Source organism: Leuciscus leuciscus (genome assembly GCF_965113295.1).
Source record: "Leuciscus leuciscus genome assembly, chromosome: 1".
In the NCBI taxonomy this organism is placed as follows: domain Eukaryota; kingdom Metazoa; phylum Chordata; class Actinopteri; order Cypriniformes; family Leuciscidae; genus Leuciscus; species Leuciscus leuciscus.
In genome coordinates this window covers 54,414,023-54,432,683 of record NC_138725.1, presented here as the reverse complement: position 1 = coordinate 54,432,683, position 18,661 = coordinate 54,414,023, and the positions used below count along the sequence as shown (strand labels likewise).

Here is an 18,661-nt window from a genome sequence, read left to right as displayed (position 1 = left end):
AATAATAAAAAATAAAATAAATTCAATGTTATTATTCAGCAGGTACTATTAAATTGATCAGGGGTGACAGGAAACATTTTGTAACAATGTAATTGCCTTTTCTGTCACCTCTGATCAATATAATAGTATCATGCAAATATGTTTTCAACCTTAATAATAATAAGAATAAGGGTTTTCGTGAGTCGTAAAAGTCTTAATTCACCCTTACACAAGGCCATAAGTGTTCTTAAGGCCATAAATCAGAGCAAAGTCTTAAATTCATGAAGTCATAGCATTAAATGTCATAGCATGCATTGCAAAAAATGTATATCTTCCTCATTATTTTTGTCCTGTTTTCCACAAATACAAATACTTGAGATGCAAATGTAAAATAGAGTCTTGAAAATGTAACAAAATTAAGTGAGTTTATGCTTAAAAAAAAGAACAAATATCATCAACTAGTCATTAAAACTTCCCTTTGAATTAAGTTTCTGAGTCCATTGGCAAATATTTGTTCTTGTTTTAATCATAAATTCATTTTGATCAATTTCACAGAAAACAAGACTATATATTTTGTCATTTTGTATCTCCAGTAAATGCATCTTGATTTAGGAATCTTTAGAAATGTGCACTGGAAAACAAGACAAAAATACTGAGGAAGAGCATCACTTTTTTTGCAGTGTGATCAGAACGTGGAGTAAAATTTATTTCCATATTCTAGTGGTTGGGAGCAGAGCAAATCAAGTTTTTTTTATTTATTTTTTTATAGAATGTATGTAGAATTTACATTTAGAGAACATATGGATAATACTACATACTTGGTCTTAAAAAGGTCTTAAAGTCTTAAATTGACCTTCATAAAACCTGCAGAAACCTGAAAGACCTGGATACATTTGCATTAACAATTTCACTTGCCATGTAGAACATCTTCTGACATGCAAAAATGCATATTTTTGTCCACTTCTTTTCCGTTTTCATATCTCAAGCATAGTCTGATGTATATGATGGACACTATACTGTATATATATGCTCAAGTGACCAAAATTATACTTTTTAGATTGAACGGGTGACACAGCTTACCTACTCATCTCCCCAGTAGCTGAATCTCTAGTGATTGACACATTTCTACTACCATGTGATATATACAGTACCATAATAAGTAGCATAATAAGTGGATAGATTAATGGATGGATAGATAGATGATTTCTGGATGTTCTGTACAAATTTGCGTACTGTCTGTAGTGTTTTGTAACAATCATTTGCCTTTATGCATGGAAAAATGTTAGCGCCCTTTGCTTATGAAGTATGATTTGGGTCCGCTAAAAAGGGCAAAAGAGGCATAATGAGGGGGAAGGAGAAGCCACAGAATGAGACGTTGTCATTATAGATCCTAAGGACTCGCCCTAGCTTGGGTCCTGTCGCCATGGCAACACGTTGTGTCACACTCAAAAAAACATTTAGGCCTAATAAATAAGATATATGTCATTTGATTGCATATAAATTTTCCATCCATTTGGATTACGTATTTTTAACGTAAACATAACTTAATGTGATACATATTTGTAAGTCCTATATAAATGAAACAAGTAAGAATTAGATTTATGTAAAATGTTCAATAAATCCAATTTATTTTAAATGAATAAGAAACGGATTTATGTATTATTAAACCTAATTTACTTCAAATGCATCACATTTAAGTAATTTGTATTAATAAACCCAATGTATTTTAAAATCATATTTATAAATTGTATTTACTTATTCATCACCATTTCCCCTCCCCATTCACAATATACAACACAAAAAAGAACGGCCAGACCACCTCATTTCACATTTTTATTTGAGAAATAACAAGCTCAAAAGGCAGCAAAAGAGGAGCTAGCAAGACAGCCCGTGCTCACATACACTGTTGTGTGCAACCTCAACAAAAAATAAAGTACCTTCATGTTTACATGCACATTAAGGTTAAATGAACTACTTTCAAAGTTTTTTTGTTGTTGCCACAATCAACCTCATTGCACAAATAAATGCAAAGGATTTTAACAGACTGCATACAGTACTTTTTCTCAAGAACTGCTTAAAAACTGTTAAACTTAAGGTAGACAAAATTGAGGTCAAATCTGATTCAAGGACAACACTTGCTTATATTACGCTAACATTTTCACATATGCGTGACATGCAATAATTTGGAACGATAGGGTGGTGGTCACCAGAAAATGCCATAACACTCAGTGGTTGAGTGGTTTTGCACCACCACACTTTTTACCCATGTTTACATGTTAGGAGTACAGGTGTTTTAAAGGTTCTACAGCAACAACAAAAAAAAAAAATTTAAAACGAGTAGAAAAAGTGCAACAAGTCAAGAGGAAAGATGTAAATATCAGCGTATCTGTCAATTAATCACTGAAGCATCTTAATTTTCAGTCCCTGAACTTTTGGCGACAGCTTGGCTGTATCCAGTTCCATCAGGATTTTCTGAAATGCTTCAAATGTGCACTTGAGGTCCTTTGGATAGTTTAAGTTAAGGGCATAAATTAGTCCAAAAAGCATCACACATCCAAGTGTGACACTTGGCAGGTTTTGCAGAACTTCCAACATCTGAAGGTTCTTCTTCAGGACCAGCGCCCTCCGCTCGAATGACATAGATGCCTATTGTTGTCTGTGAAATGAGAGATTCAGCCTCTCCCCTTAGAGTCCAGGAGGATAAACAAAGAAAATAAGTTGTGTCCCAATGTGTTCCAAGTTTTCCCGTTTTATTTTGCAGCAGGCAGTTTCTTTCCTATTGATTCAGTCATGTGATTGAAATGATAATTGTAGTGTGTTCCTGTTTTGCCATGAATAACGTATTCATTTCCTCATCTACACCAAATCTGAGATCAGCATAATGATGTGTTTCATGATTCTGATTTCATATTTTCCTTACTTTGTACTACCAACTGGATCATTTTATCCAGGTCATTTCCAGTTGAAAAGCTTCTCATTTGTCTCGTATGATCAATCATGCTCTGCACTGATTGCTGCATAGTTTAATCTTTCGCTGCACACTACACACAAGGGCATAAGCTAGACTGTGATGCCAATGAGAAAATTAACATAACTATCAATGTAAATATATCCATTAGAAATTTATAACATGAAGAGAATAGGCTGACACACACTTACCACATATTCTTTGACGAGTGTCTCGATGTCTTCGTTGAGGTAGACACTTAGGCACCTCAGGATACAATCACGCCTGGTGTTTATGTCTTCATTCTCAAACAAGCGTAAGAAGATCCCAAAATTGGATCCCTGAATTGGGCAGTTTAGTCCAAATTTTCTAAAGAGACATGATCGCTTTATTTGATGAACAGACTAAATTTAGGCTTTTATTCACATAAACACTGATCAGCGAACATAAACAGAAGCTCAACTGAACTTGCTTAACACACTAGAACAAACCTCACTGGTTCTCGCGCATCAATGCGAAAAACCTTGAACTTCCGTTTACTATAACTGATGTGAGTTGATGAATGTTTGTATGTGAAAAAAAGGCTAAATTCAATCTGTTCATCATATAAAAGGATTGAGTCTCTTCAGAAAATTTGGACTAAACCGCTCAATTCATATGGATTAGTTTTATTATCTCTTTATAAACTTTTTGAAGTGTCAAAGTGGTGATTGCGTAGCTGTCAATGGAGGAACAGAAACCTCTCAGATTTGGGGGTGAAACCCCATAGACTCCCATTCATTCTGCAATCGCCTGCGAGCGCCCCCGCATGGACAGAGACGCGTTACTGCAGCCAGTCCAGAAACCGGAAGTAACCAGAGAGTGCCAATTCTCTTCCTATTAGACATTCTCTGGTTGATCCAAGAAGGTGCTCCAATCATGTAAGATGGCGAGGAGAACGGTGTTTTTTCAACTGCCGCTGGTTGCTGCCAGGGGGGTAATCGAGCTCTCGGATAGCGTACCACCCCCGGGGGCCGCCATTGGCTAACAAGCCATCACCTGCTGTTTGTATTCCATTGACTCCCATTCATTTTGGCGTCACTTTGACAGCGAATAACTTTAGATCTGAGGCGTTTAAAGACTCCATTTGTCCATTGTTTATTTCTAAAGACAATGTATAAAAGGCTCCATTACCTTGTATCTTACGTTATGGCCCCGTAGAAGCAGTTTTTGTAAAAATAGGCTAACGATTGCGTCATAACCACGCGACTCTCTGGAAATTACCGTATAGACAGGAGGAGAAGCTCGCAGTCAATCGGGGGGATGTGGAGGCATAAAGTCCGATAAAGTCAGATAAAGAAGCCCATAGAGAGTCATAAAGTTGCTCCTGCTCCTAGCTGATGGACAGCTCCTACTCACGCTCTGCGTCTCTGCAAGATTCGGAAGGGAATGATTCAGATTTCTCATGCCACAGCTACTAGAAGACTTGCAACTGTCAGACAGGTTGCTCACGTCACATCTACATCGTCAAGCTCAGTTTGAGTCTGCGCATTTCGCTCAGCCATCAGGAAGTGAGTGCTTCTAATTTGCTTCTCTTTTCTCCGTTGAAACCTATGGGGTCGCTGTGTCCAGTTTATATACTGTCTATGGTTGCTGTTTTTTGTTTTTTTCAGGTGCATTGCCATAGACATGTCTATGTGCAGTACCGCCCCCTACCGACTGGAGTATGGATCGGCATAATTTCCGCTTCTAAACGATTCCATTTCCCATAAATTGTATGCAAACCAATCTCATCAAATGTAACTAATAGGATCTGGCTCGTTCCACAGCTAGCTATATTTAAACCATATTCATACTTTTTAACTGATTAAATCTAATAGTTTTCACAATGAACAGATTTACATTGATTCTAAGCAATCTGACTACATACATTTTGAAAATATTATTATTTAAATAAAATCAAAAGGATGCAAATACATAATTAGTCAGTCTGCATATGTCTTTTAGATATGTAAACTACAATTACTCACCTTTTGTAGTTAAGTTAAGGATCAAATGATTAACTGCTAAATCAAATCCATCAGTCTCAACCATGAAAGAAAAGTTCCTCCCATGTGCATGCATGCATGACTGGACTGCTAAAAACAGAATACTGACAAATGTTGTGGTGCACTCGCACAGACACACACACATACCATGATGACTCACTGTCAGGCAGCTATTGTGGAGCTATAATTGTCTTTACCTGTCCATTTTTAGCTTCTGCAGCAGATTATGTAACTGCCGAGAGAAGAGGAAAAGAGAGGAGGAGGACAGAGAGAGAAAGGAATGGAATGCTAATTGAAGGGTAGAATTCATCGCAATGTTAAGCACATGGATTCAATGGTGAAGCTTTGGCTTTTCTTTTTTCTTTTTCTTTTTTTTTGAAGGCTTGTTTATGCACCTAAATTGTAAATGTTTTTACATGCTCATGCATTCAGGTGTATGGCAATATAGATTGGAGCATTTGAACTTTACACTCAGAAAGAAAACACTGTAACTGTTGCAGCAGTGTTTCTATTTTCCACAAATAGGGTATGCAATAGGGCCTCAAATACTTAAAATTTAAGAAATGGTAAACTAACCAGATTTAAACATCAACGTAAACAACGGAGAACACTAAACTGTGAAAACCAAGGGCTTATAAACACCCATGACAATAGATGAACGAACTGGAACTAAGTCAAAATGGAGACAATGAAAATCAAACTAAACAAGGCATGCACGTAACAATATCATGCATGTATATCATACACATTTATTTTTCTTATAGCATCTAGCTAGTAAAGAGTTAAGCAAAATGTTTGTTTAATAGTACTGATAAACTTATTTTTGATTAATTAAAAATCTGATAATTTTTTACAATAACTTTGGTTACAGGTTTGAAGGTTGAGTTTAATGATTGCAGTCAACATAACTGAGAAAATTAAATTTTAATTTTATGAAATTAATTAAATTAAATATTTTGAGAATAAAGTTGCAATATTTCGAGATAAATTTGGAATTTTCCAAGATTAAAGTCGAAATATTACAAGAATACAGTCTTCCTTAGAAGTTTTTTGGTAAATAAATGCGCTTGTGAAGTCGAACTGCCTCTGACATGGATCTAAATATAATAATAATAATAATATATTTTTACTTTTATCTGGGCTTTCAACAAAAGGAAATTCTACAAGTGCTAATCTACCAACATGGCATTACAAAGACTCCGCCGGAGTACGTACCACAATCCTGGTCCAAACTTTATGTGGGACGTTGACTCGAAGCCTACGTGTCTTCGTGCTCATCTATAGGCAATGCCATCTGGGTCGAGAACACTTAACAGTAACCGTACTGTCTCCCTCTTCACCGTAAATACTTTCTGGATACATTTTAAGTGCATCATTCTGTATCCAATAATTTGGCCGGATCCCGTGATTTTCTCAGATATAAAGCTGGATAACTCGATAAAGCTGGATTAACAGAAATAAGTGTTTTCGCCTGTAAAGTCTATTCCGGCGCAGTATATTGTGTAACATCCTAAAACAAATGGTAATGCAATGTTGTTAGATTAGCACCTGTAGAATTTCCTTTTGTTGAAAGCCCAGATAAAACTAAAAAGCTACTTTTATGTTTAGATCCATGTCCGAGGCAGTTCGACTTCACGAGCACATTTCTTAAAAAAAAAAAAGAAAAGAAAAAGAACTTCTACGGAAGACTGTATTCTTATAATTTTTACTTTATTCTCAAAATATTACGACTTTATTCTCTAAATATATCGACTTTAATCTCGTATTTTTTTTTTTACGCTGCGGTTGAGGGCTTCCGTAATTTCTAGACAATTTTTAAGGAATTCAACATTTTAGTAACATCGTGTTTAAAACTAGCTACTTGTCAGGTTTAACAACTGAGTTCTCACAGCAAAAACAAACAAAAAAACTTTTAAGGTATTTTTCTTTGATGCTTTCAAAAAACAGCTTTGGACACCATATGGGAGAACCATATTTGTGGAAAGTGCCATATCAGTCCAGATAGCTGTTCAAGCAAATGCTTCCATGTTTTCTAATTAGATCAACCAGTGTATGGAGCCAAGAAAGAAACAGGCATGTCTAAAGTCTTCAGCTGTCGTAGTGTGGGCACATGTGCTGAAACTATAGCCCCTGCGCTGGTTTCAAGATCCAAAGAGACAGAGCACTGCCTGAAGGAAGTGATGTCACGTACCTGTACAGGGTCTCGGGTAGATAGTGGCAAACACAAAGGCACACACAACAACACAGACTACAGCTTTCCATGCAGTGAGCTCAGTCCTTATCACTACCTGCAGACTCAGGGCTGAGAGACGGAGAGGGGGAGACAAAGAGAGACACAGAGACTGGAAGGAGGTATGCATGACAGTCAGCAAAACAGGAATTGGAAAAGCTACAGTAGTTTGACTTTAAGCAGAAGCCATGTCAGCAGACTCAAAGCATTTCATCTCCTCAGAGAGAAAGAGAGCAGAACGGAAGAAGGTTAGAAACACAACAAATGCAAATGTGGTATTAATGAGCTTCATTTTTGCTTAAGTTTGTTTGACAGCAGGAGTTTCCACAAAGATTGAATCTGTTTTTAGTAGACAGTACTGCCCACCTACTTAGACTAAAACCATAAATATTTTACTGTACTTGTTTCTGTCACGGTATGTGGCAGATATGAAGCTAGTGATGGGACGGTTGATACCGGGGCTCCGATGCTCTGACACAGTTCTCAAAGCACTATTGTATCACACACTGTACCGAGGCTTGTATCCAAATGACCACGTCAAATACAAATACCACGTGACTGATGACGATTGATGACGTTTGAAGCTTTGAACGTCATGCAGTATCGGAAGGTCGGGACAGCTGGTTTGAAAAAAATTGCCGCTTCACGACCCCACCTGATGCATAAAAAGGCAAATGATTATGGCATTATTTAAATTATTTAACACTACACTTCCATATAACATAATTTATATTTTTTTAAAACAGAACACCCAAAATATTTTTTTCAATTACAATTACTATAATTATGATCACATACTTATTATAATATTTTATATTATTGATCAATATGTGAATCCGTTGACCAGGCTACACATGACACGAGTTGATATGTAGTCTGGTTGTTTGATGAGAAAAAGATGAAATGTAGTTGCAATAAGCGAGATAAGAATCCGCACCTCAGCTGCAGCTGCGGAGGACTCTTATTCTGCTGTGCGGAACTGAGGAAGAACTGATGACGCAACAGTTTGATCTTCGGCTGACAAATCAGAGGAAAGCGTTTCATTCCCGCCCACGTGTAGAAATCGAATATAAGCGGTTTAATCATTTTTCTACCTTAGAGAACCTTTTGGGAAAAAAATGCAAAAACCAAAAAGGAACTGTTTTCTCATTTTTCTTCTTTCAATATTAAATCAAAAAACGACTGAACGAATGATACACGGATTTAATTTATTTCTCACTGTTCCTCATTTTTCACTGTTCTTACAGTATTTATCTGAAGATGAGCTGCTTCCAACTGGTTTGGCAGTTCAGACATACTGTTATTTGTTACACTGGTAAAACTTGCGAAAACTGAGCAGCAGATTGTGAAATAGAGGTTTACATCCTGAGTTCAAGCTCAGTTCAGTGTGTATTTATAACAGAACATATTTTAAATGCAGTGGGAAGTCACCTCCCACTCTAGACACCTCTTCTGAATTGTGCCTTGCGCACTGACACACTGACTGCAGCATTTCTGCTGAACAGCTCTTCTTATCCTCAAAGCACTTGAACTTTTCTGGTCACACTGTATAGGTCAGTTTAGTTTAGTTTAGTTTAGTTTCTTATAAAGCACATTTCTACTGTCAAAAAGTGCTGTACAAAAACAAACAAAGAATACAAACACGTTAATACTGACCAAGAAAAGAAGAGTCACATGGTGCTGTCAAGTATGTGTATTTGATAGGGGGTTTAATGATACATTGTCATATAGAGATATCGCAATTTAAAAATGTTAATTATATGATTCGCAGTATAGGGTTAGTTTTGTTAGCTCAGCTTACTGTATTTATAAGGTATAATTCACCCAAAAATGTAAATTCTGCGTGTAAGCTGTCTGTGTTAGAGATTCAACGAATACCTGCATTGAAAGTGAGAGTACTGTGTGAAGAAGAAAAAAGTTTATGGAGATTTCAGTGACATTGCTACATTAAACTACTATAAAGAATATTGAATATAATGTAATAATATTATTTCAATAATAAAGTAATAATACAAAAAAAACTCTTCTTTATTGTGGCTCAAAATATCGCAATAGTATCATATTGTGATTTGTTTTGAATCATGACATGAGTGTATCTTTACACCCCTAGTATTTAATTTTGACAGTATCCATGAAAGATGGGTAACAGAGCTTGTCCAGAGCTTTTTGCCAATAGACCTTGTTATTTTTGTTTATGTGTGGTCTGAGTTGCTTTATCCCTGATGGAGGGATGGATGGTTGGAGGGATGGATGGATGGAGGGATGGATGGATGCTGAAAATTGAGCTTTAGTAAGGTAGGATCTAGAGTGACTTTACCAGCTCACAACGTGGATGCAGACAATATAAAAAGTGCAAAAAAGGGAACCCATCAATTTAAGAAAACATCTCCGTACTGAGTTACTCATACAAAGAAAGTTAACAACAGCTGACAAGCTCCACTCAAGACGTCACACTAATTGGTTAAAGATGAAACAACCACCCAATCAAAAAACATCCTCATCAAATTGGCATGTTTTACCTATTTCTACATCATAAAGAATTAAGTCATCAAAGAACAAGGTCAAATTGCACATAAAAAAACAAAAACAACAACAACAAGAGTCAAACAATAAACAATATCACAGAAACTCTTTTGCACTTTGAAAATTGAGCTTTGCCATCACAACAATAAATACAATTTTAAAGCATTTTAAAATATAAAACAGCTATTTTAATGTCTAATAAGATTTCACAATATTGCTGTTTTTGCTGTATTTTTACAGTTAACATTAAATACTACTTTTTAAAAAAAATTATGGATCCCAAACTTTTGAACTTTAGTATAGGCAAATACGTGCGTACGCTAATCTAGTGGATGGGACTCAGTGTGCGTTAATGTGTCAGTCTGGGAGGAAGCATCGTGTGCTGATTAGGTCCCCGGCAACACATCATTTCCCTCATGATCAGCATTGTGCAAAACCACTGCTAAAGTCAGCAGAGGAGAACAGACAAGTAGACAGAGAGATCAAGAGACAGACTTCGCCTTGTATCGGTATCGAGTTCGCAACCGTCTCTGGTTGAGTCACCTACCTGTAAAACAAACTTCAGAAAAGTGCAAAACCGGCAGATGCTGGTTTTCATTGAATTCACACCTGTTTGCGCCATGTGTTGAGTGATTTGTCACCGGGAAGCCGCCAGAATGCTCATTAAAAGAAATGGTTTAGGGGTCTGAGCCATATTCTGAGACACTGATACTCCCATATGCTGAAATAACATTAAAACTACATCCTTGCCAATTATACATTTCCCCGTTCCATCCGGCTGATATGAATTATGACCCATGCCGGCACAGGTGAGACTATAACACCCATAAATGTGGCACTTGTACTCACACTACAGGCCGTGACCGTGTCGACCTGTGCATTGGCCGCAAACAAACCCGAGATGGCCATTATCTTTGTGTGTCATGGCTAGAACCATAAATTGGTTAAACCTCTGGACTACAGAGGTGTGTGTGATCCTCTAACACCATGCACTGCTAGATGCTAATCTTCAGGGGATAATAGCAGCCTGTGAGTTGGTGTCAGACCAAGTGTGTAGTCTTGCAGTCAAACTCATTAGAGCTGCTGAGGCTTTACTGTTTGTTGGTGTTTGTAACAGCTCTTATTGTACTGTAAGGGCTTTTGTTAGGCCCGTTTGTTGTACATAAGAGGTTGCCTGTTGCTTATAAGCAAGAGCTCTCAGAATTAGCAGGCAGGCCAGCCTGATCAATTTTCATTCAGTAAGTTCAACTTAATTGTTTATTTGCGTTGGAAATCAAAAGCATTTGGCTCCAACTAGCTGGCAGTGACGCAAAGAGTGCAATTACCTGGGGAAATAAATGATTGTCATTAGGTAACACTACATTATGATTGTGTTAGATTGATCCTTCAGTTGACGGCTTTCTAAATTGCTCTGTTGGGTAAATAAAATATTGAATTGTCAGATCTCTATTCCTTCTCCCCAAAACGTATTTTGTTGTGGAATCGTACTTGCACAACATTTGCTTTCTCTTGATATTATAATGGAGTGATGTGGCATTTATGAAGGAAGCTAAAACAGACATTGATTGATGCAGGTGAAATGTTTTTGTTTGTGTTTACAGGCCTCAAGTTTAGCCAAATTTCAAAAACTTTTGAGGTGCCCCAGACATGTTTTCAAACTTTTATCGCTTTGAATTATATATTTTTTTCCCCACAAAGGTTTTTGCTTAGCGGCTACAAGTGTGAGTGTGTGTGTGCGCGTGTGTGTACAGTATGTGCGCACGCAGGTTTAGCCCTCTGCACAGCTGCTCTTTGAAGCTCTGCAGCTGTAAGGCTCCTATCAAACGCCATCATTAAGACCATCCCTGTGACAGTGAAGGAGACCCTTTCTCTGACCCTACCCTCTCATTAGTGTGTGTGTGTGTGTGTGTGTGTGTGTGTGTGTGTGTGTGTGTGTGTGTGTGTGTGTGTGTGTGTGTGTGTGTGTGTGTGTGTGTGTGTGTGTGTGTGTGTGTGTGTGTGTGTGTGTGTGTGTGTGTGTGTGTGTGTGTGTGTGTGTGTGTGTGTGTGTGTCGCGCAGGTGGGTTTTATGTTCTACTTTATAGTACAAGAACCATCTCAATGTGTGCTATTATGGATGCATACAGTAAGGCACCATGATGGCTATCATCTGATATTAGAGCATTTATTTATTTCTTATTATTTACTACTTAATATTTTTTATTGATATTGGATTCAATTGGATTTAATTGTGCATGCTTATTTCTCCTATATGTACATTTAGATTACTTTTTCCTTCATTTAATACTCATATAAAGTTAACCATTAAAAATGCTAATAATTTAGTCACTATTAAATGTTATGGAGCAAATCTTAAATTTTGATATCCACTTTTTTATTCTGTACATTATAATGTTGTGATGTAATGTAGTTTATATATATATAATTTTTATTTTTTTTAAATGATTGATTCTTCTTTTTAGTGTTTTATTTAAAAATTATTTAGGTAAAATTTGACCATAACCTATGACCATGACCAGCCATAACATTATCAGGTTATTGTATCCAGAGTTTTAATACAATGCATCCCTATTTGATATATTTTAAGTCATCCAAATGTTATAGAATTACAGTTCATTATTCATACTGAGTCATGCACAGTGTACCCCCCTCATCATAGATTTTGGGAAAGCGTTCCCAGATCTCCAAGCCCCTGGTCTATGGCCCTACATTTTCTCAGTGTGTGAGTTATTGTTAATAACTTTGTGTTATTAACTCTCGTGATGTGTGTTTGTTTCGCAGGAGAACTTGTGGCTGGACAGTGTATCTCTGCTTATCAAAGATTCATTTGAAGGAGAGATGCTGATGATTGACAACCTCTCTGGCTCTGTCTTCCATCATTACTCCTCTCCACCCGTCTGCAAAGACTGCAGGACTCATCCGCAAGAGGTACGGCTTCACACTGGAGATGTGTCAGTGTTTGTTGCAAATGCACATGTATGCACATGCCAGTATTTTTGATCATTTTCACAGAATTGCATGGCCCCCAGAATATTGTTTAGTATAAATATCTGAACATGCAATATATCAAAAGAGAGAACAGAGCCTCTGCTTTTAAACACACGAACAAACCAAAAATCCAGCTTCATGCATTCATTTTTTTTAATCAACACTTGAATGTGGGTAAATTTCATTATAAAAAAAGCAACATTTTAAACAAAAAGCTGAGAAAATCACGTTGTTGTCAAAGACTACGCTCGGGGCGGATTCAGAACGGTGATCAAAACATAGATGGAGTAGATCGAGTCCATCAACACCCCCAAAGCTTCACAGTCGTTAACCCTTCCTGGGTCGACATTTCATTCAGTAACGGTTGGCAGATTTGATTTATATGTATATGCTGTTTAATGTTTGAGGATCGTGTTATTTTACATTTGCAGCTTCTGTCACTTGTTTCTACTTCTTCTTCGACTGTGTTTTGATCCGGAGATTCTGTACCTCTTTCAGAAGATGCACAATTGTGCCCCCCTACCATATAACATTGAAAACATGAGTTGTGTTTCCAATGCAGGAACTTTCCCCAGGATATAGGGACTTTGGGGTGGTACTCGGTGTGTTTCAACTGCATGAACCAGGGTCTAAATGAAGTTCTGGGTAAAAATGCCCCCGTCAGAAAGTCCCTGATCGCGAGGTAGTACTTTTTCAAAGTTTAGGAACTTTCGGAGGTGGGACTTAGGCGCTGAACATGCTGATTGGTTGAGTTCATGCAGCATTTTGATTGGTTGATTCCACTCAGCATTTTTTTTCAACCACCATTTTTAAAAGTCTGTTGCCGTGCATGCAGTAAAAGTGATGGGGGGGCGCGTTTTTCGACCCCAGAGGATTAACTTTAGCCTAACCATAAATTGTGATTATATATATGATCACTCACATCAAGACGCCGCTGCGGTGGTGGAGTCCAGCAGTGCTGTTGCAACCAGCAAAACTACACCTACTTATCCTCCTGACCACTGTACTAAATACAGATAAATCTACGCTAACTTGAAGCTATCCTAACTGATGCAATACTATGCGTGGGAGCTCGTACCAAGGGAGGGCGTGGTGAGCTGGAACCTGCTTACATCACGTAGTACCGCTTACGTCACGCAGCACCTCAAACATCCAATAGGAAAATTCAACTGCAGTAGCCACCATTCAACCTTAAGAGGGCAGCACTCAGACGTTTTTACACCATATATTGTAGAATTAAAACACTTTATACCCAAATGTCAAAAAAGTTACTCGAATCAATGGACAGCACTAATAAAGCCCCCTTCTTAGAGATCATTAACTAAAAAACGTTGGTTTAGGGATTAGTTACTTATATGCGTATATTAAGTATAATTAAAAATAAATTGAAATTCAAATGAATGTAATTTTTATCTTGAAAGCAAAGTTTGATGTTGGCTTCACCAAATGCTTGAAATTTGTTTTTAGTCTTTAAGGTTTACACAGATGGATGGATGGATGGATGGATGGATGGATGGATGGATGGATGGATGGATGGATGGATGGATGGATTTACGTGTACTACAGTACATAATTTAATGTACACACACAAAGTCTCCCAATGCTTGTGTCCCATCACAGTGACAGGGGTAGTTTAGGAAATAAGTAATTCAATGGGTAACCTCCATACCTGTCATTCTGCCATTCTGCCAGGCTGCCAACAATGTCAGTCCATCAGTCTGTTTCCATCGCCTTTTCTGTGCTCTCTATATATCTCTGATTTGCAAGCTCTTCTCTCTCACTCACTCTGTTTTGACTCTAAACATCTTTCTTCTTGAATTACCCAAATTTCTTCTTTGAAAAGTCATCACGTTTTCAGACATGAACCATGCTCTCCATATCAATTCAAGGTCTCTTTTGGCAGTTTAATTACTCAAAATTCACCACACTCTGCAAACTCTGTCCGTTGGTCCGGCACAGAAAGTCAAATGCTATGAAAGGATTTTAATAATTAAATCCCCTCTCAATTCTCATTGCTATAAATTCTGGCCCACAGCAGATCCACATGGCTGAACTGGAGCAGGCGTCTCTGAGGTCGGAGCAGCTTTCAGATAAGTCATCCTCACCAGCACTGCCTGATGACCTCAGCCTGGATGAGCAGAGCGTGTACCAGATGGCTGCTAAGGAGGGCAAGGTGAACTTTCTCTCAGAAAGATGATTTTGTCACAATGCTTCACCCCCTTAATTATCTCAGTAGCCACACTTACAATTTAAAATATTAAAATCTTTTTAAAAAGGGATGTACTGTTATTAGGATTCTCACTAATATCCTAAAGCCACTAATTATTTTCATGTTATGGCCAATAACTGATAATGGTTAATATTAAAATGTTGCACTATTTTGTCAAAAAAAAAAAAAAAATATTTAAAACAACATGCATTTTAAGATATATATGCCACCAGTCAAAAGTTCTGGGTCAGAAAGATTATTTAATGCTTTTAAAGGATGTATCTTCTGCTCACCAAGGCTGCATTTATCAAAAATACAGTAAAACAGTAATATTGTGAAATATTATTACAATCTGTAATAATTGATTGCTATTTTAATCTATATTAAAATATAATTTATTTCTGTGATGGCAAAGCTGAATTTTCAGCATCATTACTCCAGTCTTCAGTGTCACATGATCCTTCAGAAATAATTATAATATGATGATTTGCTGATCAAGAAACATTACTTAATATTATAACTGTTGAAAACAGTTGTGCTGCTTAATATTTATGTGGAAAACCTTTTTTTTATTTTTGTGATATGATTTTTTTCATTCAAGATTCTTTTATATGAAGTTGATTTGAAATAGAAATTATAAATGTCTTTGCTGTCAATTTTGATCAGTGTAATGCGTCCTTACGTATGAATTTGAATTTGAATTTTTTTTTTTACTATTACCATAAACTTTTAAACGTTAGTGTACATGTACAATGTTATTAAATTATTTGTGGTATATATATATATATTACTGCTGTCAATAAACAACTAGATTAATAAAACAAATTCTGTGATTAATCGTGATTTAAAAACACTTAAATATTTATGTATTTTTAATATATTTTATAATGTAATAACTTCACAGTTAATCTCCAAATTAACGTAGAAACAACATAAAGACAGTATATTTTAAATATTTGTTGGCATCTTTTTATGAATGAAGGCCAGTTTCACTGATACTAATACAGCTACTGATGTCTCCATGAAAATTAGGAGTATTCGCAATGCCGGCTAAACATTGTGATGTCTGTCACCCATCACGATGGACGAGGGTATCGTCTATTGGCCCAACCATAATTATTATCAATGTTGAAAACAGTTATACAAATTTTTCTTTTTTTTCAGGATTCTTTGATGAATAAAAAAAGTTCAAAAGAACAGCATTTATCTGAAATAGAAGGGGGGAGGGGAGAGGGGGGTCATGTGACACTGAAGACTGGAGTAATGATGTTGAAAATTCAGCTTTGCATCAATGGAATAAATTACATTTTAAAATATATTCAAATAGAAAACAGTTATTTTAAATTGTCGTAATATTGAACAATATTACTGTTATATTTTTGTTGTTGTTATTTTTTGTATTTTTAATCAAATAAATGCAGCCTTGGTGAGCATAAGAGACATCTTTTAAAAACATAAAAAATCGTATCGATCCCAAACTTTTGAATGGCAGTGTACATATACTGTATATATGGTATTTTCATTGCTCAGATTCCCCAGAGCATCAATCATATATTAGATCTGGTCCAAGCTGGTTGCTGAAGAAAAAGGCTTTATTTTGATGCCCCCGGAAATGAACTACCTCTATCTGATAGATATATAACTGCTGTAATCCATTACATCCCAAACTATGATCCTTTAATTGAATATAATCAGTTAGAATGACCAGACTCGCACTAATTGGATTGAAGTAATCAAATAACTATAAGCTGTTAGTCTAAATCCTGCAGTCTCATCTGCTGCTCAACCAGCGTAGTTCTTCTGCAGACTTTAATCATCTCTATCTATTTGTTAGAGAAACACCGTACAGGACAATATGTGGGGCAGATGGATCAGGTGATCCAGCTTAGCCTAATCGCTTCTTAAAGGAGAATTTCACTTTTAGAATCAAATTTAGCCCATGATTTACTCACCCTCAAGCCATCTTAGGTGTATATGACTTTATTCTTTCAGATGAATACAATCGGAGTTATATTAAAAAATATCCTGGCTCTTATCATGACAGTGGATGGCAGTGGATGGCAACCAACAGATTGAAGCTCAAACGTGCATCCATCCATCATAAACGAACTTGAAACGGCTCCAGGGGTTTAATAAAGGCCTCGAGTTCAAAACGATGAGTTTGTGTAAAAAAAAAATAATATTTAAAACTTTATAAAGTAAAATAACTAGCTTCCGGCCAAACAAACATACGCATTCCACTTAAGTGTAAAGTGCAACTTATGCGAGTAATGCGACGTACTGCTCATACTTACACTACGCCATGACGCACTACACTACTTCTGACGTCATGAGTTGCGCATTAGGGGTAGGGTTGGGTACCGAAACCGGGCAAGTAACCGGTATGTAACTGGACCGAATCAAAACGCAGATTTCAATGCCTCATTTCGGTGCCACTTAAATGCCTCAGCTGTCTGATGAAATATTTGCCCTCTGGTTCTCCGAAACGGACACAAGAAGCATCATCACCACATGTGATCGCTAGTTAACCCCTTAGTACAATCGTTCACACCGGTGTGATTAGAACGTTCAGATCGAGTGATCATCAACTTCTAAATTCAAATTTGCGTTCGCGCGTTGGCTTGTGCTGAGCCAGAGACAGACGCTCTCAGCGCTGCCATATTATTTCCCAACTATTCAGTGTTTTCAACCACATAGGGTTTATTTTAGGTTTCAGACATTTAAATACACATAACTATACTAACACAGTGACACAGTACTAGCAAAACAACATTTATAATTTGTTAAATACACACTGATGTCTATGGAAGCGGCAATAACAATCCTTTCAATTATAAATTGATGACGTGTTTAGATACGCATTGTGTAGGTTACTATAAAATGTACTGTTCTTCTCACACTTCACCAGCCACTTACTTGAATGTATTTCGGGAGAAGTGGATGAATTGACGTGTTGTAGGCCTAAATCTGACTGATACAGTTCTCTGAACTGCAGTGTGTACTAACATGGCACCCATTGTGCGTTATAGATCAACTAACATGAATCATGATCATTATAAAGGTTTCTTAAATGACAAAACACATTCACTTACATGTATTTAAGAATAAAAATATCAGCCAAGGACTGACTGACATGTAACGCAACCAATCACTGTTCGTTTTGTTTCCGCGTCGTTTAATGTGAAAATGTAAAGTCGATGTCCAAACAATAACAGACCGGCGTACATCTAATAAATTATTATTAGAGATTATTAGAGATATTAGAGATTACACTACATCCTTATGCATCGCTTTCTGACAGGACTTTTACATGCTTTTCCCAAATCTCGGAAGTGACCTCGACGTCCGGGTTAGCGGTAGCATAAGCCATCAGGCAAGTGTTATTTAAATAAACTCCTGATGTACTTACAAACTTTCCAATGCCTCGTTTTATGAGTACAGAACCTATTTGTACTACTGTATAAGTGGGATAAATTACGAGATACATCATAGGATCCGTTAGCGCCTGCACTAAGCCATTCGTTCTAAAATAACGCTCACCTTGTGCAGGACATGCAATAAGTCAGGAGAGTTGTCATATTTGGCCAGAGAAGGCAAAAAATGTGAAAAGAGTTGCTGTAATTTAAAGCTGGTTTTTAGCATACCGAATACAGACTACGTTGCTGTTATTAGTAATGTAGTGTTATTTAGTGTGAAATTATTGTATTTGGGTTAGGTGGCTTAGGTTTTATTGTGAATTTGTAATGGAAATTTGTTGT

General features: G+C 36.8%; 1 protein-coding gene across 1 annotated transcript in view; it reads left to right on the top strand.

The window, feature by feature from the left end:
* Positions 1–18,661, top strand: part of cacna1ia (calcium voltage-gated channel subunit alpha1 Ia) — a 274,744-nt gene that overhangs the window by 247,468 nt on the left and 8,615 nt on the right. Inside the window, exons 34-35 of the mRNA XM_082142182.1 lie at positions 12,488–12,634; positions 14,730–14,867. Coding sequence (XP_081998308.1) covers positions 12,488–12,634; positions 14,730–14,867 — 285 coding nt within the window. The remainder of the gene's footprint in view (positions 1–12,487; positions 12,635–14,729; positions 14,868–18,661) is intronic.